Below are 23,796 nucleotides of genomic sequence, written 5' to 3'. Positions count from 1 at the left end.
ATGGTAAAACATCCTAACATGCTTTTACAAAGGGAATTGAACATTGAGGCAAGGCTGGGAAAAGATTAGGGATTTGATCTGATTTATTGTCACGTGTATTAACATACAGTGAAAAATATTGTTTTTGTGCGCTATATGGACAAAAACATACCATTCATAGAGAAGGAAACGAGAGAGTGCAGAATGTAGTGTTACAGTCATAGCTAGGGTGTAGAGAAAGATCAACTTAATGCAAGGTAAGTCCATTCAAAAATCTGACAGCAGCAGGGAAGAAGCTGTTCTTGAGTCGGTTGGCACGTGACCTCAGACTTTTGTATCTTTTTCCCAAAGGAAGAAGGTGGAAGAGAGAATATCGGGGGTACGTGGGGTCCTTAATTGTGCTGGCTGCTTTGCCGAGGCAGCAGGAAGTGTAGACAGAGTCAATGGATGGGAGACTGGTTTGCATGATAGATTGGGCTACATTCACGACCTTTTGTAGTTCCTTGCGGTCTTGGGCAGATCAGGAGCCATACCAAGCTATGATACAGCCAGAAAGAATGCTTTCTATGCTTTGGAGGGAGGGTGAACAAAGGCATGACTGAAAAACTTAGTTTTCAGGAAGCTTCAGAAAGTGGGTAAAAATGTAGCAAAGTGAATGGTTTAGGGAGGGGTCAGATTACAAGACCAAGAGGGATCTGTATAATGGACCAGCCAAATATTCTCAATTTACATGAACTTAACAATGGAAACCAATCTGTTAAGACGGTACATTTCAGTAAAATCCTAGACTTTTTATCTTGTTTCTTGCAGTGACTGACCCCTGCTGTGGTGCAGATCACATGGTGCTTAGGGAATTTTGGTAGGTTACCATAGAATCCCTCTAGTGCAGAAAGAGGCCACCCGACCCATCAAATCAACACCGACTCTCCGAAAGAGCAGCCCAGCCAGACTCTCCCCTCCACCCCATCACCATAACCCTGCACATTTACCATGGCCAATCCACCCAACCTACACATCTTTGGACTGTGGGTTGGAGCATCTGGAGGAAACCCACACAGACATGGGAAGAAAATCGATACACAAACTCAGCAGAGAGAATCGAACACAAGTGCCACTGTGCTGTCCTCAAGCAGAGTCCTGACCTTACTCCGAACTCTGTTCATATTTATATCAAAGCAAAAAAATCCTGACTAATTTTTTCACTCTCTAATTGAGAGATAGCGGAGTCAACCTTCTCATTAAAGTTAGCTGATGGAACAGAGATTAGGAAGTAAAGTTGGTTATAGCACTAACAGCATTGTGGGGGAGCAATTCAAGAAGGCAGCTTACTGCCACCATCTCAAAGTTAAATAGGGATGGGCAATAAATGCTGGCCTAGCCAGAGACACCCACATCCCATAAAATATCCTGTAACAATGAAAGTTAAAAAAAGCCTTCAACAAAATCTTCACCCTGTTGATTACAGTTATCGGGGAGCTATTGGCAAAGAAATGATCAAAGTGTTGTTTTCAGAATCATCAAAGTTGCTCAGGTTCAATACATCGTCAGGTGGTAATCCGGTGATCAGTGCAACTGGTTATTGATCAGATGGACTTAATAAGTCTGTTCTTGTTAATAAAACATGTGTTGGTGTTAACTTTAATTGATTAAATAATTGTTCTTCCTCTAAACTCACTCTATCTGTTGTTCCGTGCCAATGTTTGTTAACAAGCAGTTGATAAAATTTTGTTCATATATGTTATATGGTATTTAAAAGAACAATCAGTGCATGTCACAATATTGGAAGGTCCTCAATGGGTGCAAAAGAGGCCCTTGCAAATAAATACATTTATTTGTGAATGATTATAAAACCTTGTGGAATTATAGAGTCATAGAAGTTTACAACATGGAAACAAGCCCTTTGGCCCAATTTGTCCATGCCGCCCTTTTTTTTAAACTCCTAGTCCCAATTGCCTGCATTTGGCCCATATCCCTCTGTACCCATCTTACCCATGTAACTGTCTAAATGCTTTTTAAAAGACAAAATTGTACCTGCCTCTACTACTACCTCTGGCAGCTTGTTCCAGACACTCACCACCCTCTATGTGAAAAAACTGCCCCACTGGATACTTTTGCATCTCTCCCCTCTCATCTTAAACCTATGCCCTCTAGTTTTAGATTCCCCTACCTTTGGGAAAAGATATTGATTATCTAGCTGTTCTATGCCCCTCATTATTTTATAGACCTCGATAAGATCACCCCTCAGCCTCCTACGCTCCAGAGAAAAAAATCCCAGTCTATCCAGCCTCTCCTTATAACTCAAACCATCAAGTCCCAGTAGCATCCTAGTAAATCTCTTCTGCACTCTTTCTAGTTTAATAATATCTTTTCTATAATAGGGTACCAGAATTGCACACAGTATTCCAAGTGTGGCCTTACCAATGTCTTGTACAACTTCAACAAGATGTCCCAACCCATGTATTCAATGTTCTGATCGATGAAACCAAGCATGCTGAATGCCTTCTTCAGCACTCTGTCCACCTGTGACTCCACTTTCAAGGAGCTATGAACCTGTACCCCTAGATCTCTTTGTTCTGTAACTCTCCCCAATGCTCTACCATTAACTGAGTAAGTCCTGCCCTGGTTCAACCTACCAAAATGCATCACCTCGCATTTATCTAAATTAAACTCCATCTGCCATTCGTCAGCCCACTGGCCAAGTTGATCAAGATCCCGTTGCAATCCTAGATAACCTTCTTCACTGTCCACTATGTCACCAATCTTGGTGTCATCTACAAACTTACTAACCATGCCTCCTATATTCTCATCCAATTCATTAATATAAATGGCAAAGAACAGTGGGCCCAGCACTGATCCCTGAGGCAGACCGCTGGTCACAGGTCTCCAGTTTGAAACACAACCCGCTGTCTTCTGTCATCAAGCTAACTTTGTGTGATGATAACTTTGTGAAGATTTCAGGTGGGTGATAGAAGCTCTTGCACTAGCTGCCCGAAGTCATTGTAAGAGGCTAGAACCATAGTTCAACATTGCAAGGGAGCTACGAGAACTGTTCTTGAATGGCTGTAAATTCTGATTGCTCTGACACCAAGCCAAAAAAGAAATTGCATGTTGTGGAGAGTGGGTAGGGAATTAAGGAAGGACATGGACATACTGGAAGATTTTATGGAATTAAGTTTCTTCTGATCCCACAGAAATCTTAAAGAGAAAGAAAAATAATAATTTTTAAGCATCTTGAAGCATTGTTGCTTAGAAACATAGAAGATAGGAGCAGGAGGAGGCCATTTGGCCTTTCAAGCGTGTTCCGCCATTCATCACAATCATGGCTGATCATCCAACTCAATAGCCCAATCCTGCTTTTTCCCCACAACTTTGATCCCATTCGCCCCAAGTGCTATATCCAGCCACCTCTTGAATGCATTCAATGCTTTGGCATCAACTACTTCCTGTGGTAATGAATTCCACAGGCTCACCACTCTTTGGGTGAAGAAATATCTCCTCACCTCCTTCCTAAATGATCTACCCCGAATCCTCAAACTGTGGCCCCTGATTCTGGACTTCCCCACCATCGGGAACATCCTCCCTGTATCTATCCTGTTCAGACCTGTTAGAATTTTATAAGTCTCTATGAAATCCCCCCTCATTCATCTGAACTCCAGCGAAAACAATCCTAACCTATTCAATCTCTCCTCATACATCAGTCCCGCCATCCCCAGAATCACCCTGGTAAACCTTCGCTGCACTCCCTCGAGAGCAAGAACATCCTTCCTCAGAAAAGGAAACCAAAACTGCACACTCTCCCCTGCACTTGGTGTGGCCTCACCAAGGCCCTGTATAGTTGCAACAACACATCCCTGCTTCTGTACTTGAAACTTTTTGCAATGAAGGCCAACATGCCATTTGCCTTCTTTACCGCCTGCTGCACCTGCATGCTTACCTTCAGTGACTGGTGCACAAGGACACCCAGTTCCCGCTGCACACTCCCCTCTCCCAATTTACAGCCATTCACGTAGTAATCTGCCTTCTTGTGTTTGCTTCCAATCATTGAAAAATTATTTGCTTAGATCATTGAACAGTTGGTATTAATGGGTGGTCTAAGGTATTTTTTTCTTTTCCTATTAGCATCTCAGAATTGTGTGGGAATCCTGCGTGCTTAAGATAAATAATATTAGCATATTACAAATAGGCTACTGTCGGAAACAGGTGAGGACCAGGCAATCCATGCAGAAGTGGGGAGTGGGAATAAAAGTGATCAGTGACTAGTGGTGTGCCTCAGGGATCAGTGTTGGGACCGCAATTGTTTACGATTTACATTGATGATTTGGAGTTGGGGACCAAGTGTAGTGTGTCAAAATTCGCAGTCTGCAAAGGGATATAGATAGTCTAAGTGAGTGGACGAGGGTCTGGCAGATGGAGTACAATGTTGGTAAGTGTGAGATCATCCATTTTGATAGGAACAACAGCAAAATGGACTATTATTTAAATGGTAAAAAATTGCAGCATGCTGCTGTGCAGAGGGACCTGGGTGTCCTTGTGCAGGAATCTCAAGGAGTTGGTTTGCAGGTGCAGCAGGTAATTAAGAAGGCAAATGGAATTTTGTCCTTCGTTGCTAGAAGGATAGAGTTTAAAAACAGCTGTATAAGGTGCTGGTGAGGCCACACCTGGAGTACTGTGTACAGTTTTGGTCTCCTTACTTGAGAAAGGATATACTGGCACTGGAGGGGGTGCGGAGGAGATTCACTAGGTTGATTCCGGAGTTGAAAGGATTGGCTTATGAGCAGAGACTGAGTAGACTGGGGCTATACTCATTGGAATTCAGAATGAGGGGAGATCTTATAGAAACATATAAGATTATGAAGGGAATAGATAAGATAGAAGCAGGGAAGTTGTTTCCACTGGCGGGGGAACTAGAACTTGGGGGCATAGCCTCAAAATAAGGGGAAGCAGATTTAGTACTGAGTTGAGGAAGAACTTCTTCACACAAAGAGTTGTGAATCTGTGGAATTCCCTGCCCAGTGAAGCAGTTGAGGCTGCCTCATTGAATGTTTTTAAGGCAATGATAGATAAATTTTTGAACAGTAAAGGAACTAAGGGCTAAGGGAGTGGGCGGGTAAGTGGAGCTGAATCCACGAAAAGATCAGCCATGATCTTATTGAATGGCAGAGCAGGCTCGAGGGGCCAGGTGGCCTACTCCAGCTCCAAGTTCTTATGTTCTTGTCTCACAGTCCTCAGCACATATATGTATCAAGGTGACCGATGCCCTCTACAGTAAGGCTCATCATTATGTGAAGTTTACACTCAATGAAGCTAGCTAGGTTTCTGGGATTTGGAGCTATCTAAGGCCTCCCTAGAGAATGGGTGCAATCGATTGCATACATGTGGCTCTGTGAGCTCCATGGCTGCAGATTTTCGTTAACAGAAAAGAGTTCCATTCCCTGAACATTGAACTGGTGTCCGATCAGCAGAAGCACATCATGCACGTTTGTGTCAGGTACCCTGGAAGTTCCCACGACTCATATATCCTGCGTCATTCCCAGGTGCCTCACATATTCGAAGGGCCTCAGCGATTACAAGGCTGGCTGCTGGGGATAAGGGCTACCCACTCAAAGGCAACTCATGATACCCGTGCATTGTCCTCTGCCTGTCTCGGAGCAGAGATACAATAGGGTGCATAGGTCAAAACGACCCAACATTGAGCAGACCATCAACATCCTGAAAATGCACTTCTGATGTTTGGACTGCTCAGGTGGATTTCTGCAGTACTCTCCACTAAGGGAGTCCTGCCTAATCTGCACTTCACAACCTGGGGCTTCAGAGGGGGAGCCTGAAGAAGGGAAAGGGTTAATGAATTTTGTACCTAAAGGGTTAATGAATTTTGTACCTAGAATATATCACTGACATAACCCTTCCTCATGGCTGATCTCCCCAGGCTTATACTGCTCCTAGCATCAGTATACATTATTTATTCATGTTTTCCTTACTTGTTCATGTCTTTCATTCTTTAACTTTCATTTTCATAAAGATGGATAGTCAAATGTGAATGTTATTTTGCAGACGTTGCAAGTCTTACCTGTTTCTGCAGGCTTGTGTGCTAGTTAAACAAAGGAAACAGCTGCAGATGGTAAGGTGCGATAACGGCCGTTTGAAAGGAAGACTCCCGCTGGGGTAGCCGTGACCGCACCAATTACTTCAAGGGAAAAGCTGCCGATGCCGCCGGAAGGGCTGTGAAACCAAAGACTGATTCGTGACCAGAGGCTACCAGATGCACTGTGATTCGTGACCAGAGACTACCAGATACACTGTGATTCGTGACCAGAGACTACCAGATACACTGTGATTCGTGACCAGAGACTACCAGATACACTGTGATTCGTGACCAGAGACTACCAGATACACTGTGATTCGTGACCAGAGGCTACCAGATACACTGTGATTCGTGACCAGAGACTACCAGATACACTGTGATTCGTGACCAGAGACTACCAGATGCACTGTGATTCGTGACCAGAGGCTACCAGATACACTGTGATTCGTGACCAGAGGCTACCAGATACACTGTGATTCGTGACCAGAGGCTACCAGATGCACTGTGATTCGTGACCAGAGACTACCAGATACACTGTGATTCGTGACCAGAGACTACCAGATACACTGTGATTCGTGACCAGAGGCTACCAGATACACTGTGATTCGTGACCAGAGACTACCAGATACACTGTGATTCGTGACCAGAGGCTACCAGATACACTGTGATTCGTGACCAGAGGCTACCAGATACACTGTGATTCGTGACCAGAGACTACCAGATGCACTGTGATTCGTGACCAGAGACTACCAGATACACTGTGATTCGTGACCAGAGACTACCAGATACACTGTGATTCGTGACCAGAGGCTACCAGATACACTGTGATTCGTGACCAGAGACTACCAGATGCACTGTGATTCGTGACCAGAGACTACCAGATACACTGTGATTCGTGACCAGAGGCTACCAGATGCACTGTGATTCGTGACCAGAGGCTACCAGATACACTGTGATTCGTGACCAGAGACTACCAGATACACTGTGATTCGTGACCAGAGACTACCAGATACACTGTGATTCGTGACCAGAGACTACCAGATACACTGTGATTCGTGACCAGAGGCTACCAGATACACTGTGATTCGTGACCAGAGGCTACCAGATGCACTGTGATTCGTGACCAGAGACTACCAGATACACTGTGATTCGTGACCAGAGACTACCAGATACACTGTGATTCGTGACCAGAGACTACCAGATACACTGTGATTCGTGACCAGAGACTACCAGATACACTGTGATTCGTGACCAGAGGCTACCAGATGCACTGTGATTCGTGACCAGAGACTACCAGATGCACTGTGATTCGTGACCAGAGACTACCAGATACACTGTGATTCGTGACCAGAGACTACCAGATACACTGTGATTCGTGACCAGAGACTACCAGATACACTGTGATTCGTGACCAGAGACTACCAGATACACTGTGATTCGTGACCAGAGACTACCAGATACACTGTGATTCGTGACCAGAGGCTACCAGATACACTGTGATTCGTGACCAGAGGCTACCAGATGCACTGTGATTCGTGACCAGAGACTACCAGATACACTGTGATTCGTGACCAGAGACTACCAGATACACTGTGATTCGTGACCAGAGACTACCAGATACACTGTGATTCGTGACCAGAGACTACCAGATACACTGTGATTCGTGACCAGAGACTACCAGATACACTGTGATTCGTGACCAGAGACTACCAGATACACTGTGATTCGTGACCAGAGACTACCAGATACACTGTGATTCGTGACCAGAGGCTACCAGATACACTGTGATTCGTGACCAGAGGCTACCAGATGCACTGTGATTCGTGACCAGAGACTACCAGATACACTGTGATTCGTGACCAGAGACTACCAGATACACTGTGATTCGTGACCAGAGACTACCAGATACACTGTGATTCGTGACCAGAGACTACCAGATACACTGTGATTCGTGACCAGAGGCTACCAGATGCACTGTGATTCGTGACCAGAGACTACCAGATGCACTGTGATTCGTGACCAGAGACTACCAGATACACTGTGATTCGTGACCAGAGACTACCAGATACACTGTGATTCGTGACCAGAGACTACCAGATACACTGTGATTCGTGACCAGAGGCTACCAGATGCACTGTGATTCGTGACCAGAGACTACCAGATACACTGTGATTCGTGACCAGAGACTACCAGATACACTGTGATTCGTGACCAGAGGCTACCAGATACACTGTGATTCGTGACCAGAGGCTACCAGATGCACTGTGATTCGTGACCAGAGACTACCAGATACACTGTGATTCGTGACCAGAGGCTACCAGATGCACTGTGATTCGTGACCAGAGACTACCAGATACACTGTGATTCGTGACCAGAGACTACCAGATACACTGTGATTCGTGACCAGACCAGTGTTTGCGTCGTGACTGGTACTGGGAACCATAATGTATAAATATCCACACTTCGTTGTATTCGGAGAGAAGTCTGGTGAACCGCTGTTAAGGTGCCAGATCTCTCCCAAAAGCTTTTGTAATAAAGCCACTGTACTTTGACTCAATAAACAGTCTCAGAGGTATCTTTTTACCTACAACAATCCCTAGTCAGAGGGAATCATGGAGGAGGCGGAGATTCTATGAAAGCGGGAAGGCCAGGAACTTGAATTGGAGGATGAGAGTCAGCTTCCATGTGGGGATGCCATTCAAGAAGGTGTGCCTGTGCCAAGATTCCAAGAGGAGTAAAGTACAGGCAAATTATTTATTTATTTAGTGAATGTAAAGTTCCTAGGCCGAGCGTTTGCTTCTGGTTCTGCTGTGTTGAGTGCGGAGAGGCCTCCACTGAATCTGTGGATTGGACACACTTCTATATGGTGCATAGTTTGCTCTCTCCCACAGACACATAGTGGGCTGGCATTAATGCCCCATCTGTGGAGGTTGGCCAAGCAGGGGCCGTAGCCGGTCCTGAACCTGTTGAGGATGGACCACTCTTTCCTTGGAAATGGAAGGCAATGGGATACAGCCACATTCCTTCTGTCCCTTAGTGCCATGCTAGTGCATGGAAAAGCCTTTACAACCAGTGCCATTGACAACAAGATCAGCACTCGGACTTGCACATTTGACTCTCATGATTCACTCAAGCCTAATCCTTGGCAAAGTCCACGGCAAACCCTGTATCCATGCACTCTGGTAAGTGAAAGTTGGCACAACAGTACAAACACTCCGTTAAACGACTTGATGCACCACCTTAACACAAACCTTTTAGCGGAGATGTGCGCATGGTTGGAGAGACCATCATGCTGCAGGTCTTGTGCTTTGGTATTGTCAATGAAGGCAGCCTTCTCATTTTGAGAAACAATTATAGCTAACCCTCCAAAGCTCCATGTTGTCTTGTCAGGAGTATAAGTTATTAAAACATTTTGCAGTCACTTCCAGTAAACAGTTTGACACATCTCCCTGACAAAATGCAAGGACAGAGCAACTATCATGACTCAGCTACACATCTTAAATGTGAGGCTCGCAAACGGAGGTGATCACTGAGTGGGAGCATGACTCACCAGTGCAAAACGAGAGCACATAGATGCATTTGCACCATGTTTTGAATGACAAGACCATCCTCATGAACAGCAGATGTATTAAGAAAGGTGCATAATATAAATGGCAGCGATTGAAAACCTGTGACTCAAAAGTGATGTCAAGTTTCTTAATTTTTCTAACCCTGTGCTACGTCTAGGCGAATCCCTGACATCCACAAAAAGGTGGCGGCAGCCTGCTAACTGCTACACTCTGTTATCTTTGATGAAGCATCCCCCAGAGAGCCAAGACCTGTAGGGGCTGCTTTGGGTTTCCTGCTGTGGGACAGGTGCACCGTCCTTGGCCTGTGCACCTGGAGGGAATGGGGTCACAGGCAGAGGTGATTTGGTCACCCGGGTGCTGGCCCCAGGGTCCCCAGCTGCTGTTTTTTCCTTTGGGTGCCCAGGGGCCCTCCCCGATTCCCTTAGAAGAATAGGCTCCAGAAGGGAGGTCAAGATGCCCTCCTCTCACCTAGCCGCGGATCAATCTCACCAATGCACATAGTGAGAGAATCTGGCAGGTTCTGCTGGACCAAGGTCTCCATAGTAGCTGCCACCCTTCCCATGGAGACCTCAAGGTATTTGCATGTCGAACACACAACACAAGACAGAATGTGGACAGATCCTCCGTCCTTTGAACTAGTCTGTTGGCTGCCTCTACCTGATATTTGTTGTTGCACCTCCAGCATGTGCGAGAAGGCCATTTCCAGAGGCTCATCATCTGATTTGGACTCTAAGTGCCTGATCTCCAGCAGTGCTCCAAATGCCAGAGGCCTGGGCTGTTGGGACGTGTCAGTGGTGGGGGGGGGGGGGGGGGGGGTCCCCAGAATGTGATCCTGAGCCTAATATAGAAATATGACCTGCTGTGGTGTGTGCCTGTGCTGGTGGAGGATGCAAGTGATCGCTGTGACGGTTCTTCTTCAAATGGATCCTCATCATTCTCCTCTGAGGTGGGCTGGGGGTTTGGGGTGGCACTGCTGCTCTGTCAAAACTTGCTGCTGCCTGTAAGAGGCAGAAGATAGATTTTGTTCATGAACATGCTGAATACATGTCACCCATTGAGAAAGTCAGGATGTGATCAATTCATGCTTGTCCGTATTGGCTTGCTGGAAGTTGCAGGTCTCACCTTCCACATAGAAGTGAACTCTGTCCTCTCTGGCCAACTTGGTGGCATCATCCTCGGACTTGGAGAGCTCCTGTATGTTGGTCATCCCTCCTCCAGTCTGGAAATTCTCCTTCTTTATTTAGTATACAAGTTTAAATTTAAGTTTATTTGTCACAAGTAAGGCTTACATTGACACTGCAATGAAGTTACTGTGAAATTCCCCTAGCCGCCACACTCCGGTGCCTATTCAGGTCAATGCACCTAACCAGCATGTCTTTCAGACTGTGGGAGGAAACTGGAGGAAACCCACGCAGACACGGGGAGACCGTGCAAACTCCACACAGACAGTGACCCAAGCCGGGAATCGAACCTGGTTCCCTGACGCTGTGAGTTAGCAGTGCTAACTGCTGTGCCAACATGTTGCCCTTTCTTGTTGGGGGAAGGCTTGACTTGCATAAGATAAATGGATGGAATATGATTAGAAGAGGTGAGGAGAGGTTGGAAAGCATGCTTGCTTACTGTGTGTGCTGAGCCCTTCCCAGTAAAGGGTGAGGATGGAGTTTGTACAGCATTATAGATGAGATGCTGGTGATGTTAAAGTGCCCGTGAGACAATCAGTGCTGATGTGTCAACCCAACAACATTGTGTGAAATCCCTTGTGTAACCTTTTGAGTGCATGATGCCATTTGAATGTGAGAGATGGAAATGGGCTGTACATTGACTTACCCTGGAGGAGCAGATGAGATTATTCATTCTCTTCCCTACACTGCATAACATTTTCCAGGTGGGTGCCAACAAGCTGACCTCTCTTGCAACTGCCTCCCAGGCCGGCAAGCCTCCTGAAGCCATGGATGGTGGATACCACGAGTGAGGGTCTCAAGGCAGTCACTGATTAACCTTGGTACAGTTTTTTCCTTTGGCACAGCCATATTGTAATGTTTCCTCCACACGGTTGGGCCGACGAGAGTGAATGTGTGTATTCGGAAGATATTTAGACCTTAAACCCCATCAGGTAATGGGATGGACGAATGAATTCCTGCCCTGCCATGTGATTCAGAAAGCTACTCGGCGATGCAAATTAATTAGCTTCCAAGTTGAAATTGGGTATAAATTCTCTGAGCAAGAAATTGCGCCGCAGAATTTCAAAACAACCATACTTTGATTCCAAAGTAGAAACTTCTGCTCAAGAGGGCTGAAATTAGCCTCAACAATCCTGAGATAGCCAAGGGAAAACATATCATCTAAGATTCCCACTCTTGCTCACTTTTTGTTGATCCATGCTAAGAATTCTGTTTGTGTCAACACTGAGTGAAATTTAAATGGATTCCTTTCTAAGCCAACCATGATTGAAAACCCTATTAATATTCACTGCCCAGGTTATTTGTGAAGAATGTAGTTTCGGACACATTTGATTAATAAAACTGTACCCAAGCAAGAGTTAGTGATTTAATGAATGGATAGGGATAATGGGGAGGTGAAGTTTCTCAAGATTCAACACAGCACTGCTTGTGCCTTCTCCTACATCTCTCGGTGCTTTAACCATAACATCATGCTGTCAATACCATGTTCACAGTGATTGTGCACTGACAATGGAAGAGAACTGAGTGCAGGTTAGGTGGGTAGGTAGAAAATAATATAGATTTATACTGTTAGGTGAGGAAGGGGGCATGGCTGGCAGAAGGCCAGTGGTTGGTGAAGGCAGGGGAGATTGACAAAGATGTCATAGACAAAAAGCCAAAGGGGATGTGAATGGTGGCAAAGAAGGGTGTCGATAGCAGCCATTAAGGGACCAGAATGTGTAAAATGGCAGAACAAAGGTAAACAGAGTAAACAGAGTGCCTGAGACATGTAACAGATGGTCCTAGTGGGGTGGGGGTAAAAAGATCAAAAGCGAGATTTTTAAAGAATTTGAAAAATGAAACAATAGAAGAAATGAAAATAAATCTTAAAAATAAAATAAAGTAAAAAGAACTGATGGAAATGAGGTGAAGGTGGAGGAGAGAGTTCATGGTCTGAAGTTATTTAACTCAATATGTTGCATCCGAAAGGCTGTAAAGTGCCCAATCGGAAGATCAAGTGCTGTTCCTACAGTTTGGGTTGGGCTTCACTGGAACACTGCAACAGGCCAAGGATGAGAGCAGGGTGCTGTGTTAAAATGGCAAGCAACAGGAAGGTCTGGGTCATGCTTGCGGACATGCCAAAGGTGTTCTGCAAAGCGGTCACCCAGTTTCACTGCTTCACCTGAAGAGTGTTTAGGCCCTGGGATGGTGAGTAGGGGGAGAGGTAAAGGGGCAGGTGTTGCATCTTCTGCATGGGAAGGTGCCATGGGCAGTGGGTGACGTGTTGGGAGTGAAGGAGGAGTGGACCAGGGTATCCCAGATCGAATGATCCCTGCGGAATGCTGACAAGGGGAGTCAGGGGAAGACGTGTTTGGTGGTGGCATCATGCTGGAGTTGGCAGAAATAGCAGAAAGTGATCCTTTGAATGCTGAGGCTGATGGGGTCAAAAATGAGGATAAGGGGGACCCTATCCTGGTTCTGGGACGGAGGGGAAAGGGTGAGAACAGTGGCGCCGGAGATGGGTCGGATATGGTTGAGGGCCCTGTCAACCACAGTGTGTGAGAAACCGCGATTAAAGAAGAAGGAAGACAGATCAGCAGCATCATTTAGGAAAGTGGCATCATCAGAACAGGTGCGATGGACAAAGGAACTGAGAGGATGGGATGGAGTCCTTAAGGTCGGGTGTGAAGAGCTATAATCGAGGTAGCTGTGGAAGTCGGCGTGCTTGTAATGGATACTGATGGATAGTCCATCACCAGAAATAGAGACAGAGAGGTCAAGGAAGGGAAGTGCGGAAGATGGATCATGTGAAGGTGATAGATGGGTGGAAATTGGAAGTGGAATTGATACATTTTTCCAGCATGAAGCAGCACCAAAATAGTCATCAATTTACCAATTAAAGAGCTGTGGGAAGTGACCAGAGAAGGACTGGAACAAGCAATGTTCCACATACCCTATAAAGAGATAGGCATAATTAGGACCCATACAGGTACCCATAGCCATACCAAAGAGTTTCTGAACAAATAATTCAAAACAAGTTCTGTATATAAAAAGCAACTGCAAACAGTCATAGAATCCTACAGTGCAGAAAGAGGCCATTCGGCCCATCGAGTCTGCACCGACCACAATCCCACCCAGGCCCTATCCACATATCCCTACATATTTACCCACTAACCCCTCTAACCTATGCATCCCGGGACACTAAGGGGCAATTTAGAATGGCCAATCAACCTAGCCCGCACATCTTTGGACTGTGGGAGGAAACCGGAGCACCCGGAGGAAACCCACGCAGACACAGGGAGAATGTGCAAACTCCACACAGACAGCGACCCGAGCCGGGATTCGAACCCAGGTCCCTGGAGCTGTGAAGCAGCAGTGCTAACCACTGTGCTACCGTGCCGCCCCTATAACAGAACATTATTTGCTGTAAAGAGGTCTGATCTGTTTCTCAAAACTACAGTGTTGCAATACTAAAGCTCAGATCCATGAAGTAGAGATGGAAGTTGAGAATACAGCTTCCATCCGAATACACATAGTTCCTGATTCAGGTAATCATGATCAGACTGGCAGAAGGAAATTATGGCATTTCCCTAGGGAAATTATGTGGAGGGTTGGGTGTGTGTTTGTGGGAGTGAAGGAAGAGAGAGACATGATTCTTGGGGCAAGTTATTCATCTCCTGGGAACTTCCTGTTCTTGGCTGTCTTGTCTGGAGACAATACACATCTTTTTAGCCTGTCTTGATGCTCTCTCCACTCACATTGTTTCGTTTCTTAAAGACTTGATTAGTTGTAAGTATTCGCATTCCAACCATTATTCATGTAAATTGAGTCTGTGTCTTTATATGCTCTGTTTGTGAACAGAATTCCCACTCACCTGAAGAAGGGGCTAAGAGCTCCGAAAGCTTGTGTGGCTTTTGCTACCAAATAAACCTGTTGGACTTTAACCTGGTGTTGTTAAACTTCTTACTGAACTTCCTAAGAGGCAGTTACAGTGGAAAAGCTCTGATGTCTTTCTTCTACCCTCATACCATCTGATCACCAAATAGTTAAACCCATGCAGATCAAAAGCGGCAAGGAAAAATAATGCCGCAAAATGAAATAATTGTATCCACCTGTCACATTGTACAAAATTTTCAGCCCTAGAACATCACAATGCAAATGGGAAGAGCTTGCTTTCATTAACTGGTACATCTTACAATGATCTAGATATTAAAGTCAGGGAGTTAACTCTCAAAACAAATCATAGGAAGAACAAGAGCTACTTACCCTGACAGCACACCAAGGACAAGATTCAGCATAAAAAAGGAGCCAATAATGATGAGGGGGAAAAAGTACAGCCAATTCCAGGTGTTCCCTAAGGCATCATTGCTCTGTAAAGAAAAAAAGAAAAACAAAATTAGCTGTCAGTTTGTTGGAGCACATTCCCACTACTCTCCTGTCTCCTTCTGGTGTCACTATTCAGAAGTTCTCCTCTCCCAGCTCTGTCAGTGGTTTTATAAATATGCACATATCTTCTCTCCAGAGGAAGGAAAGAAGAGGGGAGAAAAAGTGGGGGAGAGAAGATTACCCCAACCTTAGTCTCTGCTACATCCTTCCTCAAGTTTCTATCACCCAGACAACCATGGATCTATCCATGTTTTGAACCAGAGTTGACCTCGCCTTAAAAAACATAGAGGTGTTCAAAATTATGAAGGTGTTTGACAATGTAGACATAGGGAAAATATTTCCACTTGTAGGAGAGAACAAAATAGGACTCATAAATATAACAGATACAGATATTCACGAATAAATCCAATAAGGGATTCAGGAGAAACTTCTTTACCCAAAATGTGGTTTAGAGTGAGCAGCTCTGTATTGTAAGGAGTAGTTGAGGTGAATAGCATAATAGCACAGATATATTTAAGGGAAAAGTAGATGAACACACGACAGGGAAAAGAATTGAAAGATATACTGATTGTGTTAGATGGACAGGGTTGAGATACAAATCAGTTGGGGTGAATGCTACAAAGTCTCGATAATTCTACATAAGACATAAAGGGAACTGGAGCCAATTGAAAATTATGAAGAAGAATATTTGCTGCAGATCAGGTAACAACTGATGGAAATTGTCAATGAGCGTATTTGTTTAATAGCCCAGTCTCACCATCCTGGCCACTCATAAAATTAAACAGGAACAAATAATTGTTTTAATTTTTAAAACCTTTATTCCCCTTCCCCCAACTTTTTGTGCCCATTTTCTTTAGGTGGTGGTTCTTGCTGGAGTACAGTTTACAAGCTCTGTATTCCCAGCATTCTCTCCACCTGGCTATATTACTTACATAATTCTAAATAGTGAAAATCAATAGACTACATCACCATTGGGGTAGCACAGTTAAACTTGATGCTGTTTTTAGAGGAAACCATCATACATACACCTCCCAGCAGCTTTCATGCCCCAGCTGTTGCCTGAAGCAAGATCAGAAATGGAAGGCAGGGCTGTCCAAGTCTCTATTCTTCAGTATTAAAGCAGGTGGGTCTAATGAGGAGTTGGGTTCTTATCTGCCTATTCTGTTCATTTATTTAAATATTTTTGTTTTAAAAGCCAGCATGAATAGAACCATTGGGGACATCATTTGAAGTTCATGAACCCAACAATGTGAGGAAAGGGGATCCCAACGAACATTCAATTGATTTGTATGCCTTGGTTCATGGGCCTTACAATGGTCAGGAGCAATCCAATGCCACGTTTCCATATTTCTATCTGTTGCTAAGTTTACAATGGTTGAAGGACGAAAGGCAATAGCCAAGTAGTGCAGTAAGAAAACAATGGAAAGACAAGCAGAATGATTCAATCTACATGTGATGGAATAAACTCACCAAGATACTGATCAGACATTCCTTTGTGAATTATATTTTGGAGCAGATGACTGAAACTTTTCTCTTATCCCATTACTAGTATTCTACTAGTGAAATACAAAATGCATGCATCTCCTGATTGTGGTGATCTGACAAAGTAAACTGCTTTGCAAGGGACCAGCTATAAACAAAACATTGCAATTCCCCAACCTTTAAGAAAATTCCTTCCATTGAGACCGTCAATTGAGTTCTGTGGGTCTATGGTGTCTAGGATCCGAATTGGATTTGAATTGCAGGAGGTGAGAGATCAGCAACTAGTGCAGCAGTCAGGGCACTAGAACTAACTACCTCAGCACACTTCAATTGATTTCACATTGAAGCTTTATAGGTAACAAATAAAGACAATTCTGTTCTCATCAGACAGTGCTAGATTCAAGCCAAGGTCATTTTTGTTGCTGGTGCTCTTCTTCAAAATAGTCCCATGGGATCCTCTATGTCCACCTTGGAGGGCAAATGAGACCTTGGTTTAATATTGGATCTCAAAGATGGCATCTCCTACAGTGTAGAACAGTTCCTCAAGTACTGGGATTGTGAGTCAAGTATAACTTGAACATGCAAACTTCTAACTTAAAAGTGAGTGTGCTACCAACTGATCGAAGGATGAAAGAAACAGAGAAACTAGAAGCAGGAGTAGGCTATTCGACCCTTCAAGCCTGCTCCGCCATTTATTTTGATCCCTTTAGCCCCAAGAGCTATCTCTAGTTCCTTCTTGAAATCACACAACATTTTTGCCTCAACTACTTCCTGTGGTAGTGAATTCCACACATTCACCACCCTCTGGGTAAAGAAATTTCTCCTCACCTCAGTTCTAAAATGTTTGCCCCTTATCCTCAAACTATGACCCCTAGTTCTGGACTCCCCCACCATTGGGAACATTCTTTCTGAATCTACCCTGTCTAATCCTGTTAGAATTTTATAAGTTTCTATGAGATCCCCTCTCACTCTTCTAAACTCCAATGAATATAATCCTAACCGGCTCAGTGTCTCCTCATATGACAGACCTGCCAACCCAGGAATCAGCCTGGTAAACCTCCACTGCATTCCCTCTATAATAAGAACATCCTTCCTCAGATAAGGCACACAATACTCCAGGTGTGTAATATCAGAAGAAGGGATCTAGAGAGTGAGAACGAGGGAAAGAGACCTCAAGAAAAATAATCCATTCAACTAATTTGAACATTGAACAATTACTTTTTCCAACAAAGAACAAGGTTTGTAACAGAACATTAAACCCAGCTTCCCCAAAATTACATACTCTCCCAAACTGTCCTAAACAACAATGACTCGCATTTAAATGTTGCTTTTAACATTTAAGAAAAACATCCCAGAGTGTAAGGGAAAAATGTAGGTCAAGCTAAAGAGAGTGAGGTGGAAGAGGTGAATAAAAGCTTGATGAAAGGGATGGGTTCTTACAAGAGGAGAGGAGTTTAAGGAAGGAATTCCAATGGGTTTGTTCAAGACAACAGTAGGCATGGCCACCCATGGTGGAGGCAAAGAGAAAGTGTATCAAGCCAGATTTGGAAGAATCACTCTCAGCAGTGAGTTTTTATAGGTTTGGAGGTGGTTACACAGATAGTGAGAGGCTATGCATGTATTTAAACATGAGAATTTGCTGCAGACATTGCTCCTCAGTGGAATTCATGGAGGAATGCTCTTTGAAGATGGCCTCCTTCATAGTATCCTGCCTTTTGTCCCATCTGCTCCTACTTCCTCACCTCTTCCCCCTCCATCCGGCCCAGACAGCTTACCAAGTCACTCCTGGCTGTATTACAACTATAGTGAAGGCTGCCAAAAAAAAAACGGAGAAATTATCTTCTCAGCGTTCAAAATTAAGTTTCACCAACCATGCCCACCCGTCCCAACCAATTATACACCCAGAAATGAACTAGTAGCCTCAAATAACAACCAGCAACTGAGTTGTATGTACTGACTGGCCTTTTAAATAATGTGGTAATGGCCCTTCCTGCCTGTCAGTGCCACATTTCTAAACAAAATGTATCATGGGTAAGCCAGATGCTAGGACAGCCCAGTATCTGAACATGTTCCACAATAAGCCGAGGATCTTGCTTAACAATTTGACCAGCCATCTTACTGGTTCTGGAGTGTGTCCCCTGGACACTATAGATCAGCCTAATCCAATGTGGGAGACAGCGTAATCATAACTTGTTATTAGCCTAAACACTCTTCCTGCCTTACTGGTTACTTAGGAAACCATTTTACAACTGGAAAACAAACACAGCATCATAAACTTTCTGGGATATACTTTCCCCCTCATAGGCTCTCCACACTTACCCATTGATTCAAGCTGACACCTATTTTCTCTTCCCCAACATTCATGCTATTAATCCTCCCCTCCAACCAAGTCCAAGATGGCACTTAAAAAATCAAAGAACATGGAGAAATAACTAAGTAAATGTTGATTTTAACATTTAGTGGCGAATAATTACATTAACAGATTGTCCATTAGTTATAAATCATTATCATGACCATTATACAAGCCTGACCATTATACAAGCCTGACCATTATACAAGCCTGACCATTATGCAGCCTGACCATTATAAACCCCATTCATTATAGAGCTGTGCCCATTAAACAGCCTGTCCGTTACATAGCCTGTTTGTGTTTGTTATACAGCCCTGACCATCATACAGCCTGTCCGTTATACAGCTCTAGTCAGTATACAGCCTGCTCATTTTTAGCCCTGCCCAATTTACAGCCTGCTTATTATACGTCCTGCCCATTATACAGCTCAGTCATTATATTGCTATCCATTATACAGCTGTCCATTATACAGCCTGCCCATTATACAGCTCAGTCATTATATAGCTATCCATTATACAGCCTGCCCATTATATCGCTATCCATTATACAGCCTGCCCATCATACAGCTCAGTCATTATATTGCTATCCATTATACAGCCTGCCCATTATACAGCTGTCCATTATACAGCCTGCCCATTATATCGCTATCCATTATACAGCCTGCCCATCATACAGCTCAGTCATTATATTGCTATCCATTATACAGCCTGCCCATTATACAGCTCAGTCATTATATTGCTATCCATTATACAGCCTGCCCATTATACAGCCTGCCCATTATACAGCTGCCCATTATACAGCTGTCCATTATATCGCTATCCATTATACAGCTGTCCATTATACAGCTGTCCATTATATCGCTATCCATTATACAGCCTGCCCATCATACAGCTCAGTTATTATATAGCTATCCATTATACAGCCTGCCCATCATACAGCTCAGTCATTATATTGCTATCCATTATTCAGCCTGCCCATTATATAGCTATCCATTATTCAGCCTGCCCATTATATAGCTATCCATTATACAGCCTGCCCATTATACAGCCTGCCCATCATACAGCTCAGTCATTATATCGCTATCCATTATACAGCCTGCCCATTATACAGCTCAGTCATTATATTGCTATCCATTATACAGCCTGCCCATCATACAGCTGTCCATTATACAGCCTGCCCATTATACAGCCTGCCCATTATACAGCTCAGTCATTATATTGCTATCCATTATACAGCCTGCCCATCATACAGCTGTCCATTATACAGCCTGCCCATCATACAGCTCAGTCATTATATCGCTATCCATTATACAGCCTGCCCATCATACAGCTCAGTCATTATATCGCTATCCATTATACAGCCTGCCCATTATTCAGCCTGCCCATTATACAGCTCAGTCATTATATCGCTATCCATTATACAGCCTGCCCATTATACAGCTCAGTCATTATATAGCTATCCATTATACAGCCTGCCCATTATACAGCTGTCCATTATACAGCCTGCCCATTATACAGCTGTCCATTATACAGCCTGCCCATTATTCAGCCTGCCCATTATACAGCTGTCCATTATACAGCCTGCCCATTATACAGCTGTCCATTATACAGCCTGCCCATTATACAGCCTGCCCATTATTCAGCCTGCCCATTATACAGCTGTCCATTATACAGCCTGCCCATCATACAGCTCAGTCATTATATCGCTATCCATTATACAGCCTGCCCATTATACAGCTCAGTCATTATATCGCTATCCATTATACAGCCTGCCCATCATACAGCTCAGTCATTATATCGCTATCCATTATACAGCCTGCCCATCATACAGCTCAGTCATTATATCGCTATCCATTATACAGCCTGCCCATCATACAGCTCAGTCATTATATCGCTATCCATTATACAGCCTGCCCATCATACAGCTCAGTCATTATATCGCTATCCATTATACAGCCTGCCCATCATACAGCTCAGTCATTATATCGCTATCCATTATACAGCCTGCCCATCATACAGCTCAGTCATTATATCGCTATCCATTATACATCCTGCCCATTATACAGCTCAGTCATTATATCGCTATCCATTATACATCCTGCCCATCATACAGCTCAGTCATTATATCGCTATCCATTATACAGCCTGCCCATCATACAGCTCAGTCATTATATCGCTATCCATTATACATCCTGCCCATTATACAGCTCAGTCATTATATCGCTATCCATTATACATCCTGCCCATCATACAGCTCAGTCATTATATCGCTATCCATTATACAGCCTGCCCATCATACAGCTCAGTCATTATATCGCTATCCATTATACATCCTGCCCATCATACAGCTCAGTTATTATATCGCTATCCATTATACATCCTGCCCATCATACAGCTCAGTTATTATATCGCTATCCATTATACAGCCTGCCCATCATACAGCTCAGTTATTATATCGCTATCCATTATACAGCCTGCCCATTATACAGCTCAGCATTCCACAGCATTTACATTAAAGTGAAATAAAACAAGTATCGTGGATGGCCAATCATTTTCAGCTAGTTAAAAGATCAACTCTGCCTTCTAGTGTTAACAAGCTTTGTTTAAAATATTGGAAATAGCAAATCAACCGAATACTAGTGACTTTTAGTTAAGTTGGAGTGGCGATTAAAATTGTGATTCTTATAACACCTATCACACCTTACAAAAGTCAGTCGGTGGAAATCTCAATCTGTTGTTTATTGGAGTAAGTGTAAAGAACAAAGAACAATACAGCACAGGAACAGGCCCTTCGGCCCTCCAGGCCCGCGCCGCTCCCTGGTCCAAACTAGACCATTCTTTTGTATCCCTCCATTCCCACTCCGTTCATATGGCTATCTAGATAAGTCTTAAACCTTCCCAGTGTGTCCGCCTCCACCACCTTGCCCGGCAGCGCATTCCAGGCCCCCACCACCCTCTGTGTAAAGTACGTCCTTCTGATATCCGTGTTAAACCTCCCCCCCTCACCTTGAACCTATGACCCCTCGTGAACGTCACCACCGATCTGGGAAAAAGCTTCCCACCATTCACCCTATCTATGCCTTTCATAATTTTATACACCTCTATTAGGTCACCCCTCATCCTCCGTCTTTCCAGTGAGAACAACCCCAGTTTACCCAATCTCTCCTCATAACTAAGCCCCTCCATACCAGGCAACATCCTGGTAAACCTCCTCTGCACTCTCTCTAAAGCCTCCACGTCCTTCTGGTAGTGTGGTGACCAGAACTGGGCGCAGTATTCCAAATGCGGCCGAACCAACGTTCTATACAACTGCAACATCAGACCCCAACTTTTATACTCTATGCCCCGTCCTATAAAGGCAAGCATGCCATATGCCTTCTTCACTACCTTCTCCACCTGTGACGTCACCTTCAAGGATCTGTGGACTTGCACACCCAGGTCCCTCTGCGTATCCACACCCTTTATGGTTCTGCCATTTATCGTATAGCTCCCCCCTACGTTAGTTCTACCAAAATGCATCACTTCGCATTTATCTGGATTGAACTCCATCTGCCATTTCTTTGCCCAAATTTCCAGCCTATCTATATCCTTCTGTAACCTCTGACAATGTTCCTCACTATCTGCAAGTCCAGCCATTTTCGTGTCGTCCGCAAACTTACTGATCACCCCAGTTACACCTTCTTCCAGATCGTTTATATAAATCACAAATACAGAGCCCTGCGGAACACCACTAGTCACAGGCATCCAGCCGGAAAAAGACCCTTCCATTACCACCCTCTGTCTTCTGTGACCAAGCCAGTTCTCCACCCATCTAGCCACCTCTCCCTTTATCCCATGAGATCCAACCTTTTGCACCAACCTACTATGAGGGACTTTGTCAAACGCTTTACTAAAGTCCATATAGACGACATCCACGGCCCTTCCCTCGTCAACCATTCTAGTCACTTCTTCAAAAAACTCCACCAGGTTAATGAGGCAGGACCTCCCTCTCACAAAACCATGCTGACTATCGTGAATGAGTTTATTCCTTTCTAAATGCGCATACATCCTATCTCTAAGAATCCTCTCCAACAACCTCCCTACCACGGACGTCAAGCTCACCGACCTATAATTTCCCGGGTTATCCTTCCTACCCTTCTTAAATAACGGGACCACATTAGCTATCCTCCAATCCTCTGGGACCTCACCTGTGTCCAGTGACGAGACAAAGATTTGCATCAGAGGCCCAGCGATTTCATCTCTCGTCTCCCTGAGCAGCTTGGGATAGATTCCATCAGGCCCTGGGGATTTGTCAGTCTTTATATTCCCTAAAAAACCTAACACTTCCTCCCTTGTAATGGAGATTTTCTCTAACGGGTCAACACTCTCCTCCGAGACACTCCCAGTCAACACATCCCTCTCCTTTGTGAATACCAACGCAAAGTATTCATTTAGGATCTCCTCTACTTCTTTGGGCTCTAAGCATAATCCCCCCCTTTTGTCCCTGAGAGGTCCGATTTTTTCCCTGACAACCCTTTTGTTCCTAACGTATGAATAAAATGCCTTGGGATTCTCCTTAATCCTGTCTGCCAAGGACATTTTGTGACCCCTTTTTGCCCTTCTAATTCCTCGTTTGAGTTCTTTCCTACTTTCTTTGTATTCCTCCAGAGCTCCCTCCGTTTTTAGCTGCCTGGACCTAACGTACGCCACTCTTTTCTTTTTGACCAATCCCTCAATTTCCCTGGTTATCCACGGTTCTCGAATCCTACCCTTCCTATCCTTCTTTTTTACAGGCACATGCCTATCCTGC

At 44.3% G+C, this 23,796-nt stretch overlaps 1 protein-coding gene across 1 annotated transcript in view; it reads right to left on the bottom strand.

Annotated features, from left to right (window-relative positions):
• Window positions 1-23,796, bottom strand: part of cacna1ab (calcium channel, voltage-dependent, P/Q type, alpha 1A subunit, b) — a 572,403-nt gene that overhangs the window by 269,894 nt on the left and 278,713 nt on the right. Inside the window, exon 8 of the mRNA XM_078234782.1 lies at window positions 15,057-15,160. Within this exon, the coding sequence (XP_078090908.1) occupies window positions 15,057-15,160 (104 nt within the window). The remainder of the gene's footprint in view (window positions 1-15,056; window positions 15,161-23,796) is intronic.

The sequence above is a fragment of the Mustelus asterias genome, chromosome 19 (genome assembly GCF_964213995.1).
Source record: "Mustelus asterias chromosome 19, sMusAst1.hap1.1, whole genome shotgun sequence".
NCBI classification, from domain to species: domain Eukaryota; kingdom Metazoa; phylum Chordata; class Chondrichthyes; order Carcharhiniformes; family Triakidae; genus Mustelus; species Mustelus asterias.
The sequence above is the reverse complement of the archived record's forward strand: the minus strand, read 5'-3'. Positions and strand labels throughout refer to the sequence as shown.